The 19,872-nt window shown below is 49.0% G+C and overlaps 1 protein-coding gene and 1 long non-coding RNA gene across 2 annotated transcripts in view; one reads left to right on the forward strand and one right to left on the reverse strand.

The window, feature by feature from the left end:
* LOC135456314 (uncharacterized) overlaps positions 1-5,446 on the reverse strand; it is a 103,753-nt gene extending 98,307 nt beyond the window's left edge. The window contains exons 1-2 of the long non-coding RNA XR_010442504.1: positions 5,209-5,446; positions 2,427-2,486 (exon numbers count right to left, since the gene is read on the reverse strand). This is a non-coding gene — a long non-coding RNA (uncharacterized LOC135456314). The remainder of the gene's footprint in view (positions 1-2,426; positions 2,487-5,208) is intronic.
* A 2,033-nt stretch (positions 5,447-7,479) lies between these two features.
* Positions 7,480-19,872, forward strand: part of PTPN1 (protein tyrosine phosphatase non-receptor type 1) — a 31,801-nt gene continuing 19,408 nt past the window's right edge. Inside the window, exon 1 of the mRNA XM_064730209.1 lies at positions 7,480-7,638. Within this exon, the coding sequence (XP_064586279.1) occupies positions 7,576-7,638 (63 nt within the window). The 5' untranslated portion in view covers positions 7,480-7,575. The remainder of the gene's footprint in view (positions 7,639-19,872) is intronic.

Consider the following 19,872-nt stretch of genomic DNA (forward strand, 5'->3'; position numbering starts at 1 on the left):
GACCTTTGTCCTTAAAATACATATTAGTTTTGGTTGCCACGCACACCTGCTCCCTGAGAGGTCACTGTGACCCATTCATATTGATCTACATGCAGATAGGAGTGAAATGTTGATATTTTGTAAGTGTTCCATGTTTTCACTGACAACATTTTTCATAGGAACCAGAATAAAACGGTTTGGTTAAATTTTCTCCTATTTTATCAGCTACAAAAGAGAGATTCATTCCTGTTAGAAGGGTTTTCTTTATAAAGAAAATCTTGTGATTCAATTCTTGATCAGGAGCACTCAGAGACGATTCATATGTGATGTGCCTGATGCCACAGACAGAGAAAGGAACTGATCTTTAAGGACACTAAACTGGCACAACCATTCTTGGAGCTTCCTTTGGAACACAGCAGCTCTGAAAGCCACTGGTGACAGGTTAGCAAAGAACACAAGCCCTTACATTCAATGGACAAGGTGTAAATAGGCTGAAAGAGAAATTACAGGTAAAATACAACCATCTCCATTTCCATTCAGAGTTAAGGTAGCTGGATGTCTGGGCTGAGAACACCTGATCCAGGTGGGAGAGGCACAGAGCAGATAACTCATCTCAACCATCAGTGCACACTGAGAAGGGGTTTGGTTTGGGGTTTTTTAGTATAACAAAGACCTGAAAGCTCTGTTTCTGTTTCACACGTTTCAGAAGGCATTTCCAGGCTGTGCAGAACCAGATAACTGTCACTGAATTATGACACAGTTGTTCTCTAATTTATACCGACAATTGCTTCACCTACCTGGCAGGTCAGAGAGAGCACCAGCAGCTCTCCACCACCACAATTATGGATTGTGCAATTTCGTTTTCATTTGGGAAAACAACGGATAGCCCCAAGAGGATTTCAGAAGAGCCAACGCGGGTTAAACCATCCCCTCCCCAGCCCCACCACCCTGCCCCTTCTCCACCCCAACGCCTCCTCCTGCACACGCACAGCTTCTCCCTCCTGTTTATTTTTTGTTTTAAACACTCTGAGCAGAAATTGACTTTGGCTGCTTTTGCTGAACTCTGAAGTGTTTGAGCAGATAAGATTCAGATAATAACCCATCAGCAGAAAGTTTCATGGGTCCCTCTTTGGGCAGGTGGTCACCAGGGCCAGCCATGCACTGAAGTTTCTTTGCCCTGCAGAAGGATTTTTCTGTCCCATTTACTTTTCAAACTGGGCCAGACTTTTTTACTGTATCTCACGTGTACAAAATGTTTCAGCTGAGAGATACTTGTTTATGTACAGTGCAGGGGAAATACAACGTGTAAATCTCCCTGCTGCTGTCCCAAATGTGGTGGCAGTTTCCCAAGCAGTTTTATTGAGCCCCTCGACTCAGCAAAAGGGAGTTAATCTGAGCTCCTCTTCCATTATGGGAAATAAATAAGGAGTGACAAAACTCTCACTGTAAAAGCACTAAGATGTCTCTCCAGAAATAACTGCTCTTTAGAGGACAATATAAAAATAGTCACACTTGCTTCGAGGAAATATTGGTTAAAATGGATACGATTTTATTTCCCTATCACTATTTTTCCACTTAAAGACTTACCTGAAATGAGAAGGCTTTTGTTCTCCTCCTAGACAAAAAGGAATTCAGGCTGTTCTTTCCACACAAGATATTTGTTGTAACTACAGTCTTACTTATGGCTGGCATGGATTTTGTCACAAACATAATAATAATAGTAATAATAATAGTAGTCGTAATAATAATAATAATTATAATTACAAATAACAACATTTTAGAACACTACAAATATTGTTTATGTGCCATGTGGTTTACTGTACTAGAGACCTCATCTTGCTTAAAACTAATCCAGAAGAAAACTCTTTTTTTTTTTTTTCTTTTGTGGGGTGTGGTTTTTGGTGGTGGCAGTGTTTTGGGGGGATTTTGGTATTTTTTAAGTAGCATTGTTCCCACCTCCATTCCCCAGTGCAGCTGCACAAACCCTGGGGCTGGCAGAGCTGCAGGGCTGGGGTACCACAGAAAGCAGCAGCAGGTGGCAGAGGAGGTGAGGCTCGGTCAGCATTGCTGCCACACACTTTGCCTTGGATAGCCAGCCTCAATGCAGCCAGCAAATCACAAACAGAGCTCACTTTGCTCCAAGCCAAGGCTGCTGGCAGCCAGGAACTCGGGGCACACTGCAAACCCTGCAGGAATCCCAGGTAAATCCCCAGCAGCTGCTTGCCCTGCCTGCCATGCTGTGCTCACAGTGCCACCAAGGACACCCCTGTCTCAGTAAAAACCTGTGCTGTGACAGTAATCACATTTGAGCTAATGCTCCCCTGCATTTGTAAAACCAGCAGCCACAGCTTTGAATGAAATGCAGATATTGAACGTTTGTATCTCCAGTGTGAGGGGAAAAATATTTCTGCTTGCCAGACCAGAGATGTGCAGAGGGGAGCACTCACCGTTCTGCAGCCCTGGAAGCGGAGGTGAAAGTGATTCCAGACTCAGGGATGCTGCATCTGCTGCAAGGAAAAGGATCATTTAAGGAAAGGGCTGCTGAAAACATTCTCTCATTCATCTAAAACACTGCATAAAGCACAAAACAGTGGCTGAAAGCCTGGGGATAAATTACCTTACAATCAAACACACACACATCTCTCCTGACACCAGAGTCCATCACACCTGAGTCCCTCGTGAGAGAACCAACTGCATTTGGAAATCTTTATTTAGAAAACTAAACAATCTAGTAAGATTTCAACACAGACCCCCTAGCATTATGCTGTGAAACCAAAGCCAGCTCTGCAAGTGTAATTGTACTCCATTATCACATTAGCCATAAAAAAGTCTTCCCAATGGTTACTACTTGACTTAAAAATCCTGTGTACGAGTAAAATCCAGGCTGTGATCACCACGAGCAGTAAGGACTGGAGTGCCACCCAACGGTGAGACAGTCATTAACAGCTCTGATTAAAGATTTCTGCCTCTACCTGCTCCTGCCACAGCAGGGAATGAACCACCCTGCAGACCCATGGGGGCTCTGAGAGATCCAAACAGCAGGAGCTGCCCAGGCACACACACACACACGTTATTTTCCTTTAACAGAGGCAGTAGCAGAGTTTTTGGTGTCCTAGTCCTGTTTACAGTGTTTAAGTTCCATTTCATCCCATCCCTTCCCATGCAGAACTTGTTTCCCAAAAGCCAAAGCCTGAGAGCTGGCGAGCAGCGAGCCCTGGGCAGTCACACACCCTGCCACTCCACAGTGATTTTGTGCATTTGTGTATTCACAGCTTTCTCCATAAATTGCTTTGAGCTGTGGAGGATGAAGAGAGGCTATGAAATGTAGGATTGTGCTGGGACAAGCACCTGCCTTTTCCATGAAGTAGAAATAACACAATCCTACCCTTTCCCCTGGATTCTCACTGACATTTCAAGGGCCAGACTCTAGTGGACAATTTGAAAACCAAAACCTCTGAATCAGACTATACTGGGATGGAAAAACAGTGTGCCTTAAGTGGCACAGGTTGGAATTATTTTGGGAAGGGACTGCCCTCCTCTGTGCAAAGTGCAAGAAGGGTTGTGTCCTGAGACCACAGATCATTTTCATTTACCTAATCCTCCATTATTATAAGGATCTAAGTCACCAGTAATACTTTTAATCTCTTCTGTGGTTTTTTTCCCCTGCAATACTTAGCAGATTTTGCAACTTTTAGTATTTTGTAAGGTAGATCATAAATTTCATAAAGGCTGTTAGGAAATTTTTTGCTGCTCTGCATTTGTGTGGAGGCACAATTTGAGGATTAAATATGTATTAAAGGGTGAACATGTTTGTAGGGCACAGATGTCTGATCCAAGTGGCTGTTTCCAGCCCATATTCTTGGCTGGAATATATTTCAGACCTTCAACTCTACTGGGACAGGTATCCAAAACTGTGGAGCCAGTTGAGTCCAATTCAGCACTGGGGTAAACCCCCTGTGGCTTCAGCTGAAGTTATAAATCCAGAGATTAATTTACCCTTTTTCCATTGCAAGCCAGGACTGGAAATGTCATGAAAACAGATGTAACAATTCCAATCCACACATTCCTATTACCTTCCCTATTCTATCCCAACCATCAATAAATTGCATTGTAAGATGTTTCGGGTTTTGGTTTTTTGTTGTTTTGTTTTTTGTTTTTTGTTTTTTTTTTTTAATTTGTACTGCTTCCTACTAAGAAGGGAGTATTCAGAAGCCACCAAAGAAGCCTTACAAAACAAGCCAAACTATGCCAGAGCCAATTTTGCCTATAGAAGCATTTCAGGCTGAAATATTTGGCCACTGGCAAAGTACATATTCACAATGAGGAATGGAAAGGAGCAGTGTAAAAGCTTGCACGAGGAGGAGCTGTGCCGTGCCCACCTGGCCCCGGCGCTGGGCAGGGCTGCATTCCAGCTCCCTGCGCTCCCGCAGCACCGCGATGGAGCAGTGACACCCAGCGGCTCCTGCCATCGCTGCGGGGCTGCGGGATTGAGGGATTGAGGGATTGCGGGATGCGGGATTGAGGGATTGCGGGATTGCGGGATCGCGGGGTCGCGGGATTGAGGGATTGAGGGATTGCGGGATTGCGGGGTGCAGCTGCCGCGGGGGCTTCTGCCGGGGCTCCTCACCGGAGCTCCGCCGGGACAGCAACCCAGCTGCGGGCTGGGGAGGGGCCCGGACCGCGCACACCTGAGAGACCCCGGACCGCGCACACCTGATGGACCCTGGTCCGTGCACACCTGAGAGACCCCGGACCGCGCACACCTGATGGACCCTGGTCCGTGCACACCTGAGAGACCCCGGACCGCGCACACCTGATGGACCCTGGTCCGTGCACACCTGAGAGACCCCGGACCGCGCACACCTGATGGACCCTGGTCCGTGCACACCTGAGAGACCCCGGACCGCACACACCTGATGGACCCTGGTCCGTGCACACCTGATGGACCCTGGTCCTTGCACACCTGCGTAACCCCTCAGCCCTCACACACCTCTGTAACCGCCGTCCGCGCTCACCTGATGGAGCCGGGCTCGCGCACACCTGAGGGGCCCTGGCTCGCGCACACCTGAGAAAGCCGGGCTCGCGCATACCTGTGTAACCCCCGTCTGCGCACACCTGATGGACCCCAGCCCGCACACACCTGTGTAACCCCCAACCCTCACGTACCTGAGGGTCCCCCCCGCCCCAATCCTCACATACACCTGAGGGCCTCCCCCAGCTCTCACACACCTGAGGTACCACGGGCCCGACGTGGCTCGCTGACTCCCGGCCCGGCGTTGAGTCCCAGCCCGGTCTCTGATGTCGCACCTCTTTGTCCTCACTCTCATCTCTGCTCACCTGCCCCCTGGCAGGTCTGTCCCAGCGGAATCCCGCTGTCCCGCTGTCCGCACTGCCGTGTGACACTGCCCGGCTGTCCCCGCTGTCGAGGGACGCTGCCCGGCTGTCCCCGCTACCGTGTGGCACTGGCACTGCCCCGCTGTCCCGCTGTCCAGCTCCTGTCCCGCTCCCCACACGGACACTGAGGCCACACGGGCCCCTCACAGCTGCGGCTGCTCCCACGCTGATCAGGCAGCAAAGGGTGCAGCTGACCAGGCTGACCAACCCTGAACATCCCAGCGTCCCCTCCAGGGCTGGGCACCTGAACAGTGTGGGCACGAGGCGCCAAGGAGATAAAGCTTTGATGCCAGAGCATATCCACAAAGCTGGGGAAGGGTCCGGAGTGCCCTGTGAGGGGGCTGAGGGAGCTGGGAAGGGGCTGAGCCTGGAGCAAAGGAGGCTCGCGGGGAATTTCTGGCTCTGCACAGCTCCTGCCAGGAGGGGACAGCCGGGGGGTCGGGCTGTGCTCCAGGGAACAGGGACAGGAGCAGAGGGAACGGCCTCAGGCTGGGCCAGGGCAGCTCAGGGTGGGCACAGCAGGAATTTCCCCATGGAAAGGGGGCTCAGGGCAGGCTCAGGGTGGGCACAGCAGGAATTTCCCCATGGAAAGGGGGCTCAGGGCAGGCTCAGGGTGGGCACAGCAGGAATTTCCCCATGGAAAGGGGGCTCAGGGCAGGCTCAGGGTGGGCACAGCAGGAATTTCCCCATGGAAAGGGGGCTCAGGCTCTGAACTGCCCAGGCAGGGTTGCAGTGCCCATCCCTGGAGGTGTCCCAGGAATTCCTGGAGGTGGCACTCAGAGCTCTGGGCTGGGGACAAGGTGGGGATGGGCACAGCTTACATTTGATGGTCTTGGAGGGATTTTCCAACACAAATAATTCTATGATTTGGCATAAATTTGTATCTGCATATTGTGAGGGTCTCAGTTTTCTAGTCCTGGATATCGTTGCATGTAAAAGGAAAGCCAGAATTCCATTGTCCAGAATTTGCTGTGTTTCGCCAAAATGAAAGTCACAATGTGTGCCACTCTGCAAATTGCTTCTTACTTCTTTGATATGGGCACGCACAGAAAAAAAGGCAAATATTTATGAAGTAGTCTATCTGCTCAAAAATTTCCCATTATTTAGTAAAATAATTTCTTGAACCAGACGGACACATTTAAAATGTTACTTGTCACACATATTGCCACTGTAATGGACAGAGATTTACGAAGAAATGTGATACACTGATTTTCTGGGTTACTCTGTGAAATCTCCAACCGAGTATCAATTTGTTTGTGATACATGACTTGGGACATCTATGTCTGTATGGTTGGAATATCTGCATTTCAAATTCAGGACTATGGCTGAGGGCTCTCTGAGACGTGTAGGCTACAATTCCATTTGGAAATGAATGGCCTTATGGAAAAGCTGAGGTAGACTGGCAGGTTTGCCTCCTCGGACAGGACTATAGCACCTGGGCAGCAATGGCCATTTCGGAGCAGGAATGCAAGAGAACAGACGATCAAATACCATGCGGAGCCCGTCGGTTTCCTTAGATCAAAAGGAGAAACTGACACGACTGATTTCATTCTGCAGACCGCGTTACGAGCGGAAACCCTGTCCATCTGTCTGCAGCAAGAGCACTGTGCTTTCGGTGGCTACCGAGCCCGGGGAGCCGCATCCCAGCCGGGTGCAGGGCCAGACCCGGCCCCGCGGTCCCCCCGCGGGTCCCCTCGGTGCCCGCGCCCCGCACCGCCCTGCCCGCAGGAGCGCGCCAGCACCGCGGGCCGTCCTGCCGCGACAGAGCGTGACCCGAGCCGACCCGAGCCGCTCCTGGCGGCCGGCACAGCCCGGCCCGGGGACAGAATGGCCCCGCTCCGCCGCGTCCTCGCCATCGCCGCCGCCCCGCGGCCCCTCCGCCGGGCCGGGCCCGCCGTTCCCTGGGCCGGGCCTGGGCCGCGGGGCCTGAGGGGCGCCCCGGGCCCGCCCCGCTCGCAGCCGGCGGCGGCCTCGGGCCCGCGGGCTCGGGGAAGGCCCGGGCGGAGCGCGCTGCCCCCGGCGCGGCCCCCGCAGCCCCCCGGGCCGTGGGGCGGGCCCGGCCCCGCTCCCACCGCCCCGGACGTCGCGTCGCCGGGGCGGGTGCGCAGTTCCGGCGGCAGCGGGAGGGCGGGGGCCGGGCAGAGCCGCCGCGGCCTCGGCAGCAGCTGCAGCCGGAGCGGCGCGGGGGGCCAGGCCCCCGCCATGGAGATCGAGAAGGAGTTCCAGCGGCTGGACCAGGCCGCCAGCTGGCCCGCCATCTACCAGGTGAGGGGCAGCGCCCGCCGGCTGTGCCCGGCCCGGCGGCAGCGCTCCCTCCCTCCCTCCCTCCCGCTGCCCGCGATGCCGCCGCTGCTGCCCGGCCCCGGGGCCAGCCCTGCCCTGCCCTGCCCGGGCACCGCCGCCCCGCTCGTTCCCCGCTCGTTCCCCGCTCCAGGGGCACCGGGAGTTCCCCGCTCCCCGGGCAGGAGCAGCCCCGCTCGGCAGTGCCCGCCCGGAGCACGAGCAGCCCCGCTCGGGCACATCCTCAGCCCTGGAGCCCCGCGGGGCCATCGGGCCGCAGCGCTGCCCCAGCTGCCCCTCCCGGACCGGGGCAGCCCATCCGCCCGATTTGTCTTTGGGTTCGAACAGAGGAGCAGCGAGGGGGGCATCAAATGCGTTTGGCTTTTCAGTCACCTTAATCATAGAACAGCGCCTGAAGGAGCGAATTAGCAATGCTTGTGCAGCTAGCTGGTACTGGGTATTTATTGTGTCATCTACTGCATTTAGATTTTTTTGCGATATTTAAAACAACACTGTTGCAAACGTGAATGCTTGCAACAGTGTTTGCCTTCTGGATCCAGCTTCACGTACAAGCCACAGAAGTTAGTGCTTTTATCTTTAAAAGTTCTTCACACCTTTATCTAAAATGTAGTTTAAGAGAAGCTGAAATACATGAATGACTGGGCGGATGTGTTCAGTCAGATCAGGCAGCGTTGCTGTAACATCCATTTGAATGTTTAAGCTGGTATATTGCATAAATGAATGACTTGAAGTTCACGTTTGCAACACAGACGTTGAGCTTCGCTTCTTTCATTATGAATTTCTCTGGCAATAGACCATTGAGAGAAAGAGGTGTGTAAAAGTGAAATAAATGGACTTCAGTTTCAGAATCGCAGCAGGCACGTTTTAACATCAGTAGCTTGCCGGGTGAAAATCTTCAGTTGTCTGGCATTTAGAGAATAAGCATGACATGTTGAGCCTGCTTTTGGGAAGGTCCATTTCCTACATTTCCCTTCCCTGCCGAGTGTCAGTGCTTGCTGACTGTATCAGTTGAAAGTCATGTGGATATATGACGTTATGTTTTTGCTGAACTGTTCTGGATGATTTGGTGTGTTGCGGGCTTAGTGCTCAGGAAATGATTTTGAGTAATAGAGCTTTGTAATTGAAGCGGTACATTTCTACAGGTACAATTTAATTACAAAAGTGAAATATCTAAGTAGAATGAGAGAATGGCCCATTTTCAATGAGGGATCAGAATTCAGTGATATTTTTGTCCTGGTCTCTTTGAATGATATGACTCAGTGGCCTGCTCAAACTGTGGCACAGCGTGAGCTTTGATTGAGCACTAAAATTCAATTTAAAAAAGGACTAAAGTGATTCTTTGATTTGCATCCAACTATTGACAAGCACAGGGGGTGGGTTTTTCACTTGTTTTTTTCCCCCTGATTGATTAGTAAATATGTGCATCTATGTCATGAAATTCAGTTTCTCAACAGCATCCTGCTTTTAAATAAGCTGTTGGAAATGGCATCTTGGCAGGTCATGTACATCTGGAAGGACAAGGTACTTCTCTATAAGCTGTGCTTTTGGTGTCTGAGCTGTGACATTAACAAAGCAGTTTTCCTACAACGCTGATTTTTGCTTGAACAGTGCAGTAGGCAGAGCAGTGCATGTGGTTGGTGCAGAAAAACATCTCCCCCAGGGTAATTGTACCACAGATTCTGGTACCTCAGTTACGACTGTAACTGCCGAAATGCAGAAACGCTCCCCAGTGCTGCAGGTGAAGCATCCTGCAGCCAGCCCGTGTTCCTCGTCCCAGTCTGTTATCTCCAGATACAGCCCAGCATCTCCAGGAGGAATCAGCAGCAGACACGGAGGTGTGGCCAAGGGAGACTGTCTGGGTGCCCCATGACTTGCAAGGGTTAAAATTGTCCGTGCTGCTTTTTTTTGGACGAGCGGAAGCTGTGTTCAGCTATGATAGTACAGTTGTGAAAGAATAGAATTTAGATTGCCTTCTTTTTTCAGCAGAAGTAATCACAGGATGGGGACACAAACATTTCAAAATGCAGACCTTGTTTAGGTGATTTTGTGATGATCTTGTCTTGGGCACTGCACAATATGGAGCCATTCTCTGTACCGCTGGTCAGAACAGGGTGAACAGTGATGAACTTCTTTGTGTTTTCTTACTCTGTTTTTTTTTTTTTTTTTAATGTTTATTTAGTTTTTAATACCTATTTCTATCCCTTACTTTCCTCTAGATTTACTTGTTACAAGAACTGTGAGCCATGAGATCCTGTGGAGGTTGTTCAGGGACCCAAGTGAGAAAAATTGCTGAGGTTCTGGCTGTTGCTTGTATTTTAGAGAAACATAAGCATAAGAAAGGCACATTCAAATTAAAATCCTCTTCCATCAAACAGTGAGTTAGAGGAATGTGAGCTTTGCCATGTACTAACTGTGGTAAAGGTGTGCAACAGAAAACAAATGCTTAAGGGTAAGTGAATTATATGCACCCTACAGAAATATCATTAGAAGTATCTATTGGAATGAGAAGCATTCACTCTGGAGATGTCACAACAAAAAACCCATACCCCAAAGCTAAGGAAAGCACAGGTTAGGCTTTTAAAGCAGGGAAGAAAAGTAAATATTTGTCCAGAATATCAAAATAACTCTGGGTTGTCATTTGCTCACAGTGAGTGCAGTGTCAGATTTTCATAGTAATTTTACATGCAGAAGTCTTTCAGAACTTTAGGAGATATTTCAGTTTCTAACTTCTTACACAGGGTGATAGAACGAGATATTATCTTAAAAACACATCCCTCAAGTACAGGTAGAGTTGCTTCTTGTGTTTATATAAACCAGATATGTTGACTTTAGCATGTTGGCCAATGATGTTAACTTTGATGTGCTTATCAGGAGCAGTAAAAATACCTCTGAATTATTTACTGATGTACCATTCAACTGGGGGATCCATTCACTATGGATGGAGGCAGAGCTGTCATTTGGGGACAGCTCATGCAGAGTTTTCCATGTGAAGGTAGCAGAATGAAACTAAAATGAGCATTATTTTCTAGTTTTTATAGTTAGTGGAATTCATAATAAGAACTGGATATAGTTGAGATTTTCCAGCATGTTTGGAAGTGAAAACAGGACTACCTATCTCTGGAAAGCTGAAGTGTAGCTGGAGTTGGGTTTTAGGCCTGTAAATAACCGTTCTCAGTTTCTTTATTAATTTTTGAGGGTCTTTTGACCAAATATTAACATGAACATTAGTTTTTCAAACCTCTCTAAGCTAAACTAAAATACTACAAATTATGAAAATTAATGAACTTCATTCAGATTGTGGGAGGAAGATAGAAAGATATCGTGGATATTTTGGATATCCCTCTGTCAAGACAGAAAAGGCATGGGAAGTTTTTTAGGTATTCACTGTCTCTGGAAAAATATTTGTAGAATATTTTCTTATGTAGATGGATTTTGATGCTGAAAGTAAACTGTGAAATGGTTGACCCTGAAGAATTGTAACAGTGTGGCTGTGTTGTGTATTTAAAGTCAGTGGACAGGAAGCTCTACAAGGGCTGTTGGTTTATAAGCTGCAGCAAGAGTGCAGGCTGGAAGCATTTGGGTTACTCCTTTGCTTGGGTGCTAAGCAGCAGATAAATTGTGGCACGAACATGACTTCTTATAAATGCATCTTTGTGCTTTATTCTGCCGGTTGTAGCTGCAGGTCTCTGCATGCAGCGCTTTGCCACTGCTTAATTCGTGCTCTGTTGATTCATTTGAGGCTCAGCATAATTGGCTCTGGTTGTGGAAAGCTGGTTTTAGACTCAGGGCTGCAGGGAGTCTCTGTTCCTTCAATCAGCTGAAGATATCCCATGTTTTCCTGTGCTGTACAGAGCCTTCCTGCACGTGGGCAGGGTTGGTGATGGAGAAACAAAGTGTCTGTGCCTCACAAAGTCAGGATCCTGCCTGAAAAGCAGAGCTGCTGTCCAGCTGCAGGGGCTGGCACCTCCGTGCCCCTGGGGATGGCACCTCCGTGTCCCGGGGGCTGGCACCTCCGTGTCCCTGGGGCTGGCACCTCCGTGTCCCTGGGGCTGGCACCGCCATGTCCCTGGGGCTGGCACCTCCATGCCCCTTGGGATGGCACCTCCGTGTCCCTGGGGCTGGCACCTCCGTGTCCCTGGGGCTGGCACCTCCGTGTCCCTGGGGATGGCACCTCTGTGCCCCTGGGGATGGCACCTCCGTGCCCTGGGGATGGCACCTCCGTGTCCCTGCATCTGGCACCTCCGTGTCCCGGGGGCTGGCACCTCCGTGCCTCTGGGGCTGGCACCTCCATGTCCCTGGGGCTGGCACCTCCGTGTCCCTGGGGCTGGCACCTCCGTGCCCCGGGGTATGGCACCTCCGTGTCCCTGGGGATGGCACCTCCGTGTTTTTGGGGCTGGCATCTCCGTGTCCCTGGGGCTGGCACCGCCGTGCCCCTGGGGCTGGCACCTCCGTGCCCCTGGGGCTGGCACCTCCGTGCCCCTGGGGATGGCACCTCCGTGCCCTGGGGGCTGGCACCTCTGTGCCCCTGGGGATGGCACCTCCGTGCCCCGGGGGCTGGCACCTCTGTGTCCCTGGGGCTGGCACCTCCGTGTCCCTGGGGATGGCACCTCCGTGCCCCTGGGGCTGGCACCGCCATGTCCCTGGGGCTGGCACCTCTGTGTCCCTGGGGCTGGCACCTCCGTGCCTCTGGGGATGGCACCTCTGTGCCCCTGGGACTGGCACCTCTCTGCCCCGGGGGCTGGCACCTCCGTGCCCCGGGGGATGGCACCTCCGTGCCCCGGGGGATGGCACCTCCGTGTCCCTGGGGATGGCACCTCCGTGTCTCTGGGGCTGGCACCTCCGTGCCCCTGGGGCTGGCACCTCTGTGCCCCCTGGGGCTGGCACCTCCGTGCCCCGGGGGATGGCACCTCCGTGCCCCTGGGGCTGGCACCTCCGTGTCCCTGGGGCTGGCACCTCTGTGCCCCTGGGGCTGGCACCTCCGTGTCCCTGGGGATGGCACCTCCGTGCCTCTGGGTATGGCACCTCCGTGCCCCGGGGGCTGGCACCTCCGTGTCCCTGGGGCTGGCACCTCCGTGCCCCTGGGGCTGGCACCTCCGTGTCCCTGGGGCTGGCACCTCCGTGCCCCTGGGGCTGGCACCTCCGTGCCCCTGGGGCTGGCACCCCTGTGCCCCTGGGGCTGGCACCTCCGTGTCCCTGGGGCTGGCACCTCCGTGCCCCTGGGGCTGGCACCTCCGTGCCCCTGGGGCTGGCACCTCCGTGCCCCTGGGGCTGGCACCTCCGTGCCCCTGGGGCTGGCACCTCCGTGCCCCTGGGGCTGGCACCCCTGTGCCCCTGGGGCTGGCACCCCTGTGCCCCGGGGGCTGGCACCTCCGTGTTTTTGGGATGGCACCTCCGTGTTTTTGGGATGGCACCTCTGTGCCCCTGGGGCTGGCACCTCCGTGCCCCTGGGGCTGGCACCTCCGTGTCCCTGGGGCTGGCACCTCCGTGCCCCTGGGGCTGGCTCAGGGCGCTCTGCTGCCTGGCCTGGCTTTTACTGCTGCCTCTTTCAGAGCAGCACCAGCTGTGTCTGCTGCTGGCACGTTTGAGATTGGGTAGGTGCCCTTATATAAAGCCACCTGAGCCACTTACTCTTGCTTTTTCTACACAGTTTAAAATCTAAATACGTGAACCCACAGCTTCTGTGGTAGTCTTGCTGGTAACAGAGCGTGGAAAAATGGAGCCTGTTATGGTTATCATTTGCTAAAAATTTAGAAATCGTACAATGTACACACAGTGCTCACCTGCTTCTGAGCATTTTTGGTGTTAGTGTGTTCTTCCACACGGTCCTGTTGCCTCCTCTGTGTGCTGGAAGCACAGATGTGTGGAAGAAAACTGTTAAGGAGAAAGCAGTGTTGGTCACATGCCAAATGATGGTAAATTTCAAATAGAAATAGCCCTTGTAAGCAGAGAATAAAATGTGGTAGTGGTAGACCAAATATTTTTCAAACTAAAATAACTTTCTAAATGTACTGGGTAGGTTTGAAATAACAGTTCATCCTATAGTTAACTCAACATTAAAATGAAATGTTTTCCTGTAATACTTGCTTTGTAAATGGACTTTGTCCAAAGGTTCTCTTTAGTTGAGTCTTCAAAAGATGTGGCTTCCACTGAAATATCACTGCTACTTTTTTGTAGACTTGAGAATTACCAGGTTTTAGATCAGTGTCACTTGCATGACCCAGGTATCTGTTTGGGTTGTGAATTAGCCTCATTAAATACCTGGGGATACTCAGTGATTCCTTACCAGTGATTGCTTCTCTGCACAGACTTGGTCTGATCCCTGAGCTGGCATGTTTGCAGTGCTTACCATGGAGGTTTTCTGGGGTGTTTTAGTCATTGGTCAGCTTGTTTGACGTTGATTTGCAGGAGAGGTGGTTTTCCCTCCCTGCTGCCAGGAGACATGCCCTTGCTGGTTTGACTGGGAGAGGCGCTTTGATAGAGCATCCAGACGCCTTTGTGCGTTCGCTTTGTGGATCGTGTACTACAAATGCCAGTTCATTTTCTACCATGCTCTGTGAGTTCAGATGTGCTTTTTCTCTCACCCACGCAGAATATAGCGAAGATTCAACAGCTTGCCTGTCATATTATACCAAGAAAAACTGGTAAAAGCGATTCTTGGAAATGCATGTGATTCTGCTAATAGTGATAGCTGATCTACTTTCAAATTGGGTTGCATTTTCTGCATTTGAGAAGGCAAGTTCATAGAACAGTAGAAAAAATTACATCCTGGTTCGGAAGGAAAATGAGCAGGCATAATATGAAACTTCTAGAAATCTTTTTCTGTTTTTTCTTACTTTTAGTTCTGTATACTTTCCATGTGAACAGTTATCTCAGCTCTTGGTTGTTGTGGATGCTTTAGGAAGTTGTAGTTCAGGGGTCAAAAGTCACCTTCAGCACTGAGGGCGAAGAGATCAGTGATGAAGATTTACCTGTTTCACTAATGATGAAGAGATCATTTAATCAGATTTACACTGTTCTGTGCAGACTTTTTCTTCTCCTTAGAGGGTTAAAACAGTTTCTACATCAATAGAAATAGAAAATAAAGCAAGAATACAGCAGGTTTTGCATTCTGCCAGTTTAGGCAGTTACAGAAAAACTTCTGTGGAGCACAGGGGTGAGTGTGGAGCTGGGCAGACGTCACTGCAGGCAGAGGAAACCCTCCTCTCTGGGCTGACATGGACTGAAATCATTCTAGTTCCAAATGCTACCACATAGTACTATTCTGAACCTAAAGCACCTATTGTATTTGTGATCTGTCAGGTGCTTTTGCTTGTATCTGAAGTTCTCAGAATTTTATGCTGCTTCTGTCAAGTACTTGATTCTGTCAAGTACTTGATGCTGAGAGCCATCCTACAAAAGACACTCTGTTTCTCAGATTCTTTATATTTATATGGAACAAGTGTTCTACACATGAAGAGGAATGTTCTCATAACCTTCTTCCCCTGTGCACAGTTCAATGAGAATTGCTTGTTTATACCATTCCTGATCCCACAGTAACAGGTTACAGTAACATAAACAGCGTGACCTTTTAATGCGATGGCAGGAAGTAAAATGTGAAATCTATTTTAAAAATGCATCTTTGACTAAGGAAGAGTATATTTCCTTTTTCTGACAGGAAAAATAACCCATGCTCGTTCAGAAGATCTCAATTCCATTTTGCTGTGTGTGGCCTATTTTTTCCAGTCTTCTGTACAGTCATTGCAGCAGCTGGAAGTAGGACTAAACCTCTCCCATCTTCACGTGGAATTATATCTCCTTTGTTAACATTTGCACAACCATCAGTGACTAAAGATGGGGCTACAGGAAAAACACAACTCTGACACAAGCAAGAGGTTTTAGTAAGAGGAACTTCTTTTGGAAAGAAGGAAAGGGTGGGTCATTGGAGCAAGAACTGGAAAAATACTACATGACTTCTTCAACAGCTAAAATACATATTGACACATTAGACAGAATTTCCCCATTTTTCTGGAAGTGGAAGAGATATGGGGAATTCTACCCAGTAAAGGAGAGGGAGTGGACAGCTACCCAGCTGTGGCAAATGGTTTTGTTTTCTTCCTTAAGAGTTTAATTAAATTGGAAATCAACAGTCACTTCTTTCTCAAACTTCTGCCAGAGGAGGATTTTCACAGTAAATCGCAGTTGCTACCTAGAACTTTGTGGTCTGCGGGGTGTCATGAGCAAGAATCGTGTTTCAGCCTGTACTTTTTTTCATTCCCAGTATTGAAACCTTCTCAGAACTGGCCTCAGGTATTTCATGAGCAGAGCAGATGTGCCCTGGTGCTGTTTCATAGGGAGTGTGTGCAGCACAGTGTGTGTTGGGAAGCAAGAAACCCTTCCTCTGATCCCTGCCCATGCCCTGAGCTGGGGTGGCATCGGTAGGGCACTAAGGTGGCAGGGCTGGGGTTGGTGTGAGCGCTGGGGCAATGCTCTTTGGCACTGAGCAGCCTTACCTGCCTGCCTCATGAATGATTTCCCTTTGGAAATCACTCCCTTTGCCTTCTGCTCTGCAGCAGTCCCTGATAAGTGACGCAGCCCCTGAGAGATAAGCCAGGGAGCATGTGGCACCCTGGGAGCAGCAGGGCACAGCAGCTGCTGGCTGGGCAGTGCTGCTGGGGACTGGGAAGCTCTGAGCACCTGCAGGGGCAAAGCCCACGGTGCCCAGCCCTGCTCTGGAGCGGGGCTGCTCTCAGGGACCCTCAGCTTCTGCACCTTCTCTGCCCTGTGTCCATCAGACTCGTCTGGTGCTCAGCACAGGCAAAGGATTGGAGCAGGGGGTTGAAAATATGTGAAATCTTGAGAGCTGTGAGTTGCTGGATTTATTAGCCCACGTGAGAGCATTAGTAGAGAGTCTAATCTTCCCAGTGTTTTTAGAGCCTGTCAGGAAGCAGACGGAGCAGAAAGGTTTCGTGGAAACGACTGACTTACGCCTTATCTGTCATTGATTTTGTGTTTTAATTTGTGTAAAGCTGACCGTCAGGAGCCTCCACTGGGAGCCAAGCCCGTCAGACAAGGCTTTGCTTGGTCGCCCACACAGTCCAGTGTGCAGGATACTGCTCTGTGACTGACTGGCTGACAGCAGGAAATTCCTTGTGTGCTGCTCTGCCTGCTGAGTTCTGTACCACATGGAATTTGGGGTGCTAAAACTATTATGTGCTTGTTATCTTGTAAAAATAGCTAAATAAGTTAATATTGCTACCCAGTTAGGAACAAGCATTCAAACATTTATTGCTTTCATGTAATAGCATCTACATCTTTTGGGTTTTCTTGTTCCAAAGTCTTTGCTAACAATGTGTTCTGCATATTAAACTCTCTCTCTACAGGCAAAATTGTCTTGAAATACTTACAGAAGAATATAATCTAAAAACGCTTTGCTCTCAGCAGTGTTGATATTAAAGGAGGCATTTGTGTGTGATTCTGATCGTTGATAACCTTTATTTGTGGATTAGTGCTCAGAAGCCTTTGGTGTAGCTGTCTTTTGGAAGTGGGGAGTGGAAAGAGTTGTGATAGACGTGAAGGGTTTATTTAAAGATATTTACTGCATTTTTCAGTATTATTTTTTTCTGTAAGTGTTCCAGATCTGTGCTACAGTTGCAAATGAGGATTTGAGGTAGACATCAAGTGATAAAGCATGTTTAGTCACAACTGATAACCGGCTTTGGCTGGCAGGAAGTGGAACACGATGAGCAAGAGCCTGGTGGAACCTGGGGTGTGGTGGGTTCAGTGCAGCACTGTCTGGGCTGGCAGGGAGTGCTGGAAGCAATGGGAGCCATGTGTTTCCAGAGAGGACACTGCCACTACCGGAGGCAGACGTTGTGAGGGTTGCTTGGCTCTGCTAAATCAGCTGGTTTGGTTCTCAGAATTAATTCTTTTTAACTAGCACGATGAGTAGATGTATGAAGTGGCAAAACTGTTTATCTCATCTGAGGCACACAACTGACTCTCACTGCAGTCTGTGTCATTAGCATGGGGAGCATCCAGCAGTCCTTTGAAGGCCTGGCTTGTCAAGTTTTGCAGTCTTTTTCATGTGCTGGAGTGCAGAGTGTGAATCTGTCCTGCATTAGGATGTCTGTGAGCATTTATCTTGATTATGTGATGTCCCTGTTTAACACTGACATTTGTTTTTATAAACTCTCAGTTGCTTTCAGATGAGAAGATGTCCTGTACAGCTGGGCATGAAAGCTCTCTGTGCCTGCAGTGACAGTTAAAACATCCTCTAATAACACAGGATTGGTTCTGTCAGTGTCTTGAAGCATTGCTTTGCAGCTTGGAGAAATAAAAATACTGAATACATTTTAGCTTGTAAGGTCTGGCTGGTTTGGGGTGGTGTTTGACCCCAAACTGTGCTTGGGCCATGGACTGGGAGCTGAGCAGCTCAGAATGCTCTAAGGTTTAATATTAACCTAGCTTACTTAGATTGCTTTCCTAAACACAAATTAGACAGTCATGTGGAAAAGCAGGAGTATCCTAATTCTGCTTTATCTAACATCTGTTTTCAGCAGTACTGTTTGTTCTCAGCAGGTTTTTGTGTGCATTGCAGTAGCTTGGCAACCTGTAGGTTGCACCATTCAGTGAATTCAGTATGGTTTTAATCATCACTACGATTTTCCTTTCCAGATTTGAATATTCTAAGTACAGTGGAGTGGGCATCTGTAATTATAACTGCAACCCCATGTGAAACAGATCCCAGCTGAAAGAAGCTGTTCATGCAGATTTGTAATCCAGCAAGTTCCTTCAATTTCTGTCCTAAAGCCTTTCTTAAGAAAAGGTACTTAAAACTTCTTTCTGGAAATGGTAGTTCAGCAGTGCAGCTACTCTGGGTTCCCAAAGAGGGGTTTGGGCCGTGTGCTGAGAGCCAAAGCTGCTGGAAGCCTCTGCTGTAGGAGCAGAGCTCAGTCTGACCTTTCCCTGCGTGCAGAGGCATGAACCTGCATTGTGCAATCCCGGTAATTGTACATTCTCTTTAAACTCTTGGAATCTTGTTAGGTTGGAAATGATAAAAAGCTTTTAGTAACAGTGTAATGAGCATGCTTTGGCACAATTAATCCCTAGTTCCATTGCCTGTCTATTTACTAATGGCCAACATGGTGAAACATTCTTGTGCCATAGATTAGAACTTGCTGGAATTTGGTCTTATACCCTTAATTGTAGGGAACAGATAGAATGCAGACCCACTTACATCGTGGATCTGGTGCCTGTGTAACATATGCTTAATAATTTTGAATGCATGGGGTTCCTTGATACTAAATAAATTCAGTTTTCCCCCTCATACATCTGACTTAACGTCTGCCTCTCAAGAGTAGAGCAATGCATGGTACAAACAGCTTCAAGGAAATGAAGTTTGCCATTGAAGAAGATGTAGATAATGATATTTTTTTTAATAGGTAAGGCAGAGTTCACAATTTCCTATATAACAATTCCTCCACTCTCTTTCTGGTGTGTTTTAGTACTTCCTCTGCATACGACCTTATATCTTGGAGAATTTTTATGGAATTAGTAGCAAGTTGGAAATATGGCTGTTGCTTGTCCCACAGCATTCTAAATAGAAAAACAACACTGACATGCTCTGAACATGTGCCCCACTGTAGTAATGCTGTGACTATTTCATTAACCTGTGCATATACATTAGAAAATCCAGTTTAGCTTTTAGATTCACATTGCAGTACCCAGTGTGAATGAAATTATTTATGCAGAGGAACACCCCTTAGCCATGAGGGAAGAGAAATGTGCTTCGTATTCTGACTTTGCTTTGTGTTTCAAAATAATGAACAGTTTACTTGTGTTGGGACCTTTCTTTCTCATCTGAAGCAGCTGGGAACTGCACCTTGTCTTGCCTTTCAAGGCAGGCTCTTCTGAGTGCTCCAGGTGGAGGCGAGTTGGCCTTTACCTTATCAAATGAGAATATTTGCCTTTATAAATGAAACACTTCAGAAAGAGTAGTGGGAAGTCTCTCAAGTCTGGATATTCTGTAGCATCTGGTGTGGTAACAGCATTGTGCTGTGAAGGCTAATTTAGTAGGTTTTGGAGAGGGAAAAAATCTTTGGGGCTCTTACAATATGCAAACTAATTAGAGGTTACAGTGAACACAGCTGTTTCTGGCCAAGCTGACTAAGCTAGGAATTCAAATTACTATTTTTAGCCATCTTACAAGGTCTCTACTTT

The sequence above is a fragment of the Zonotrichia leucophrys genome, chromosome 20 (assembly GCF_028769735.1).
Source record: "Zonotrichia leucophrys gambelii isolate GWCS_2022_RI chromosome 20, RI_Zleu_2.0, whole genome shotgun sequence".
Taxonomy (NCBI): domain Eukaryota; kingdom Metazoa; phylum Chordata; class Aves; order Passeriformes; family Passerellidae; genus Zonotrichia; species Zonotrichia leucophrys.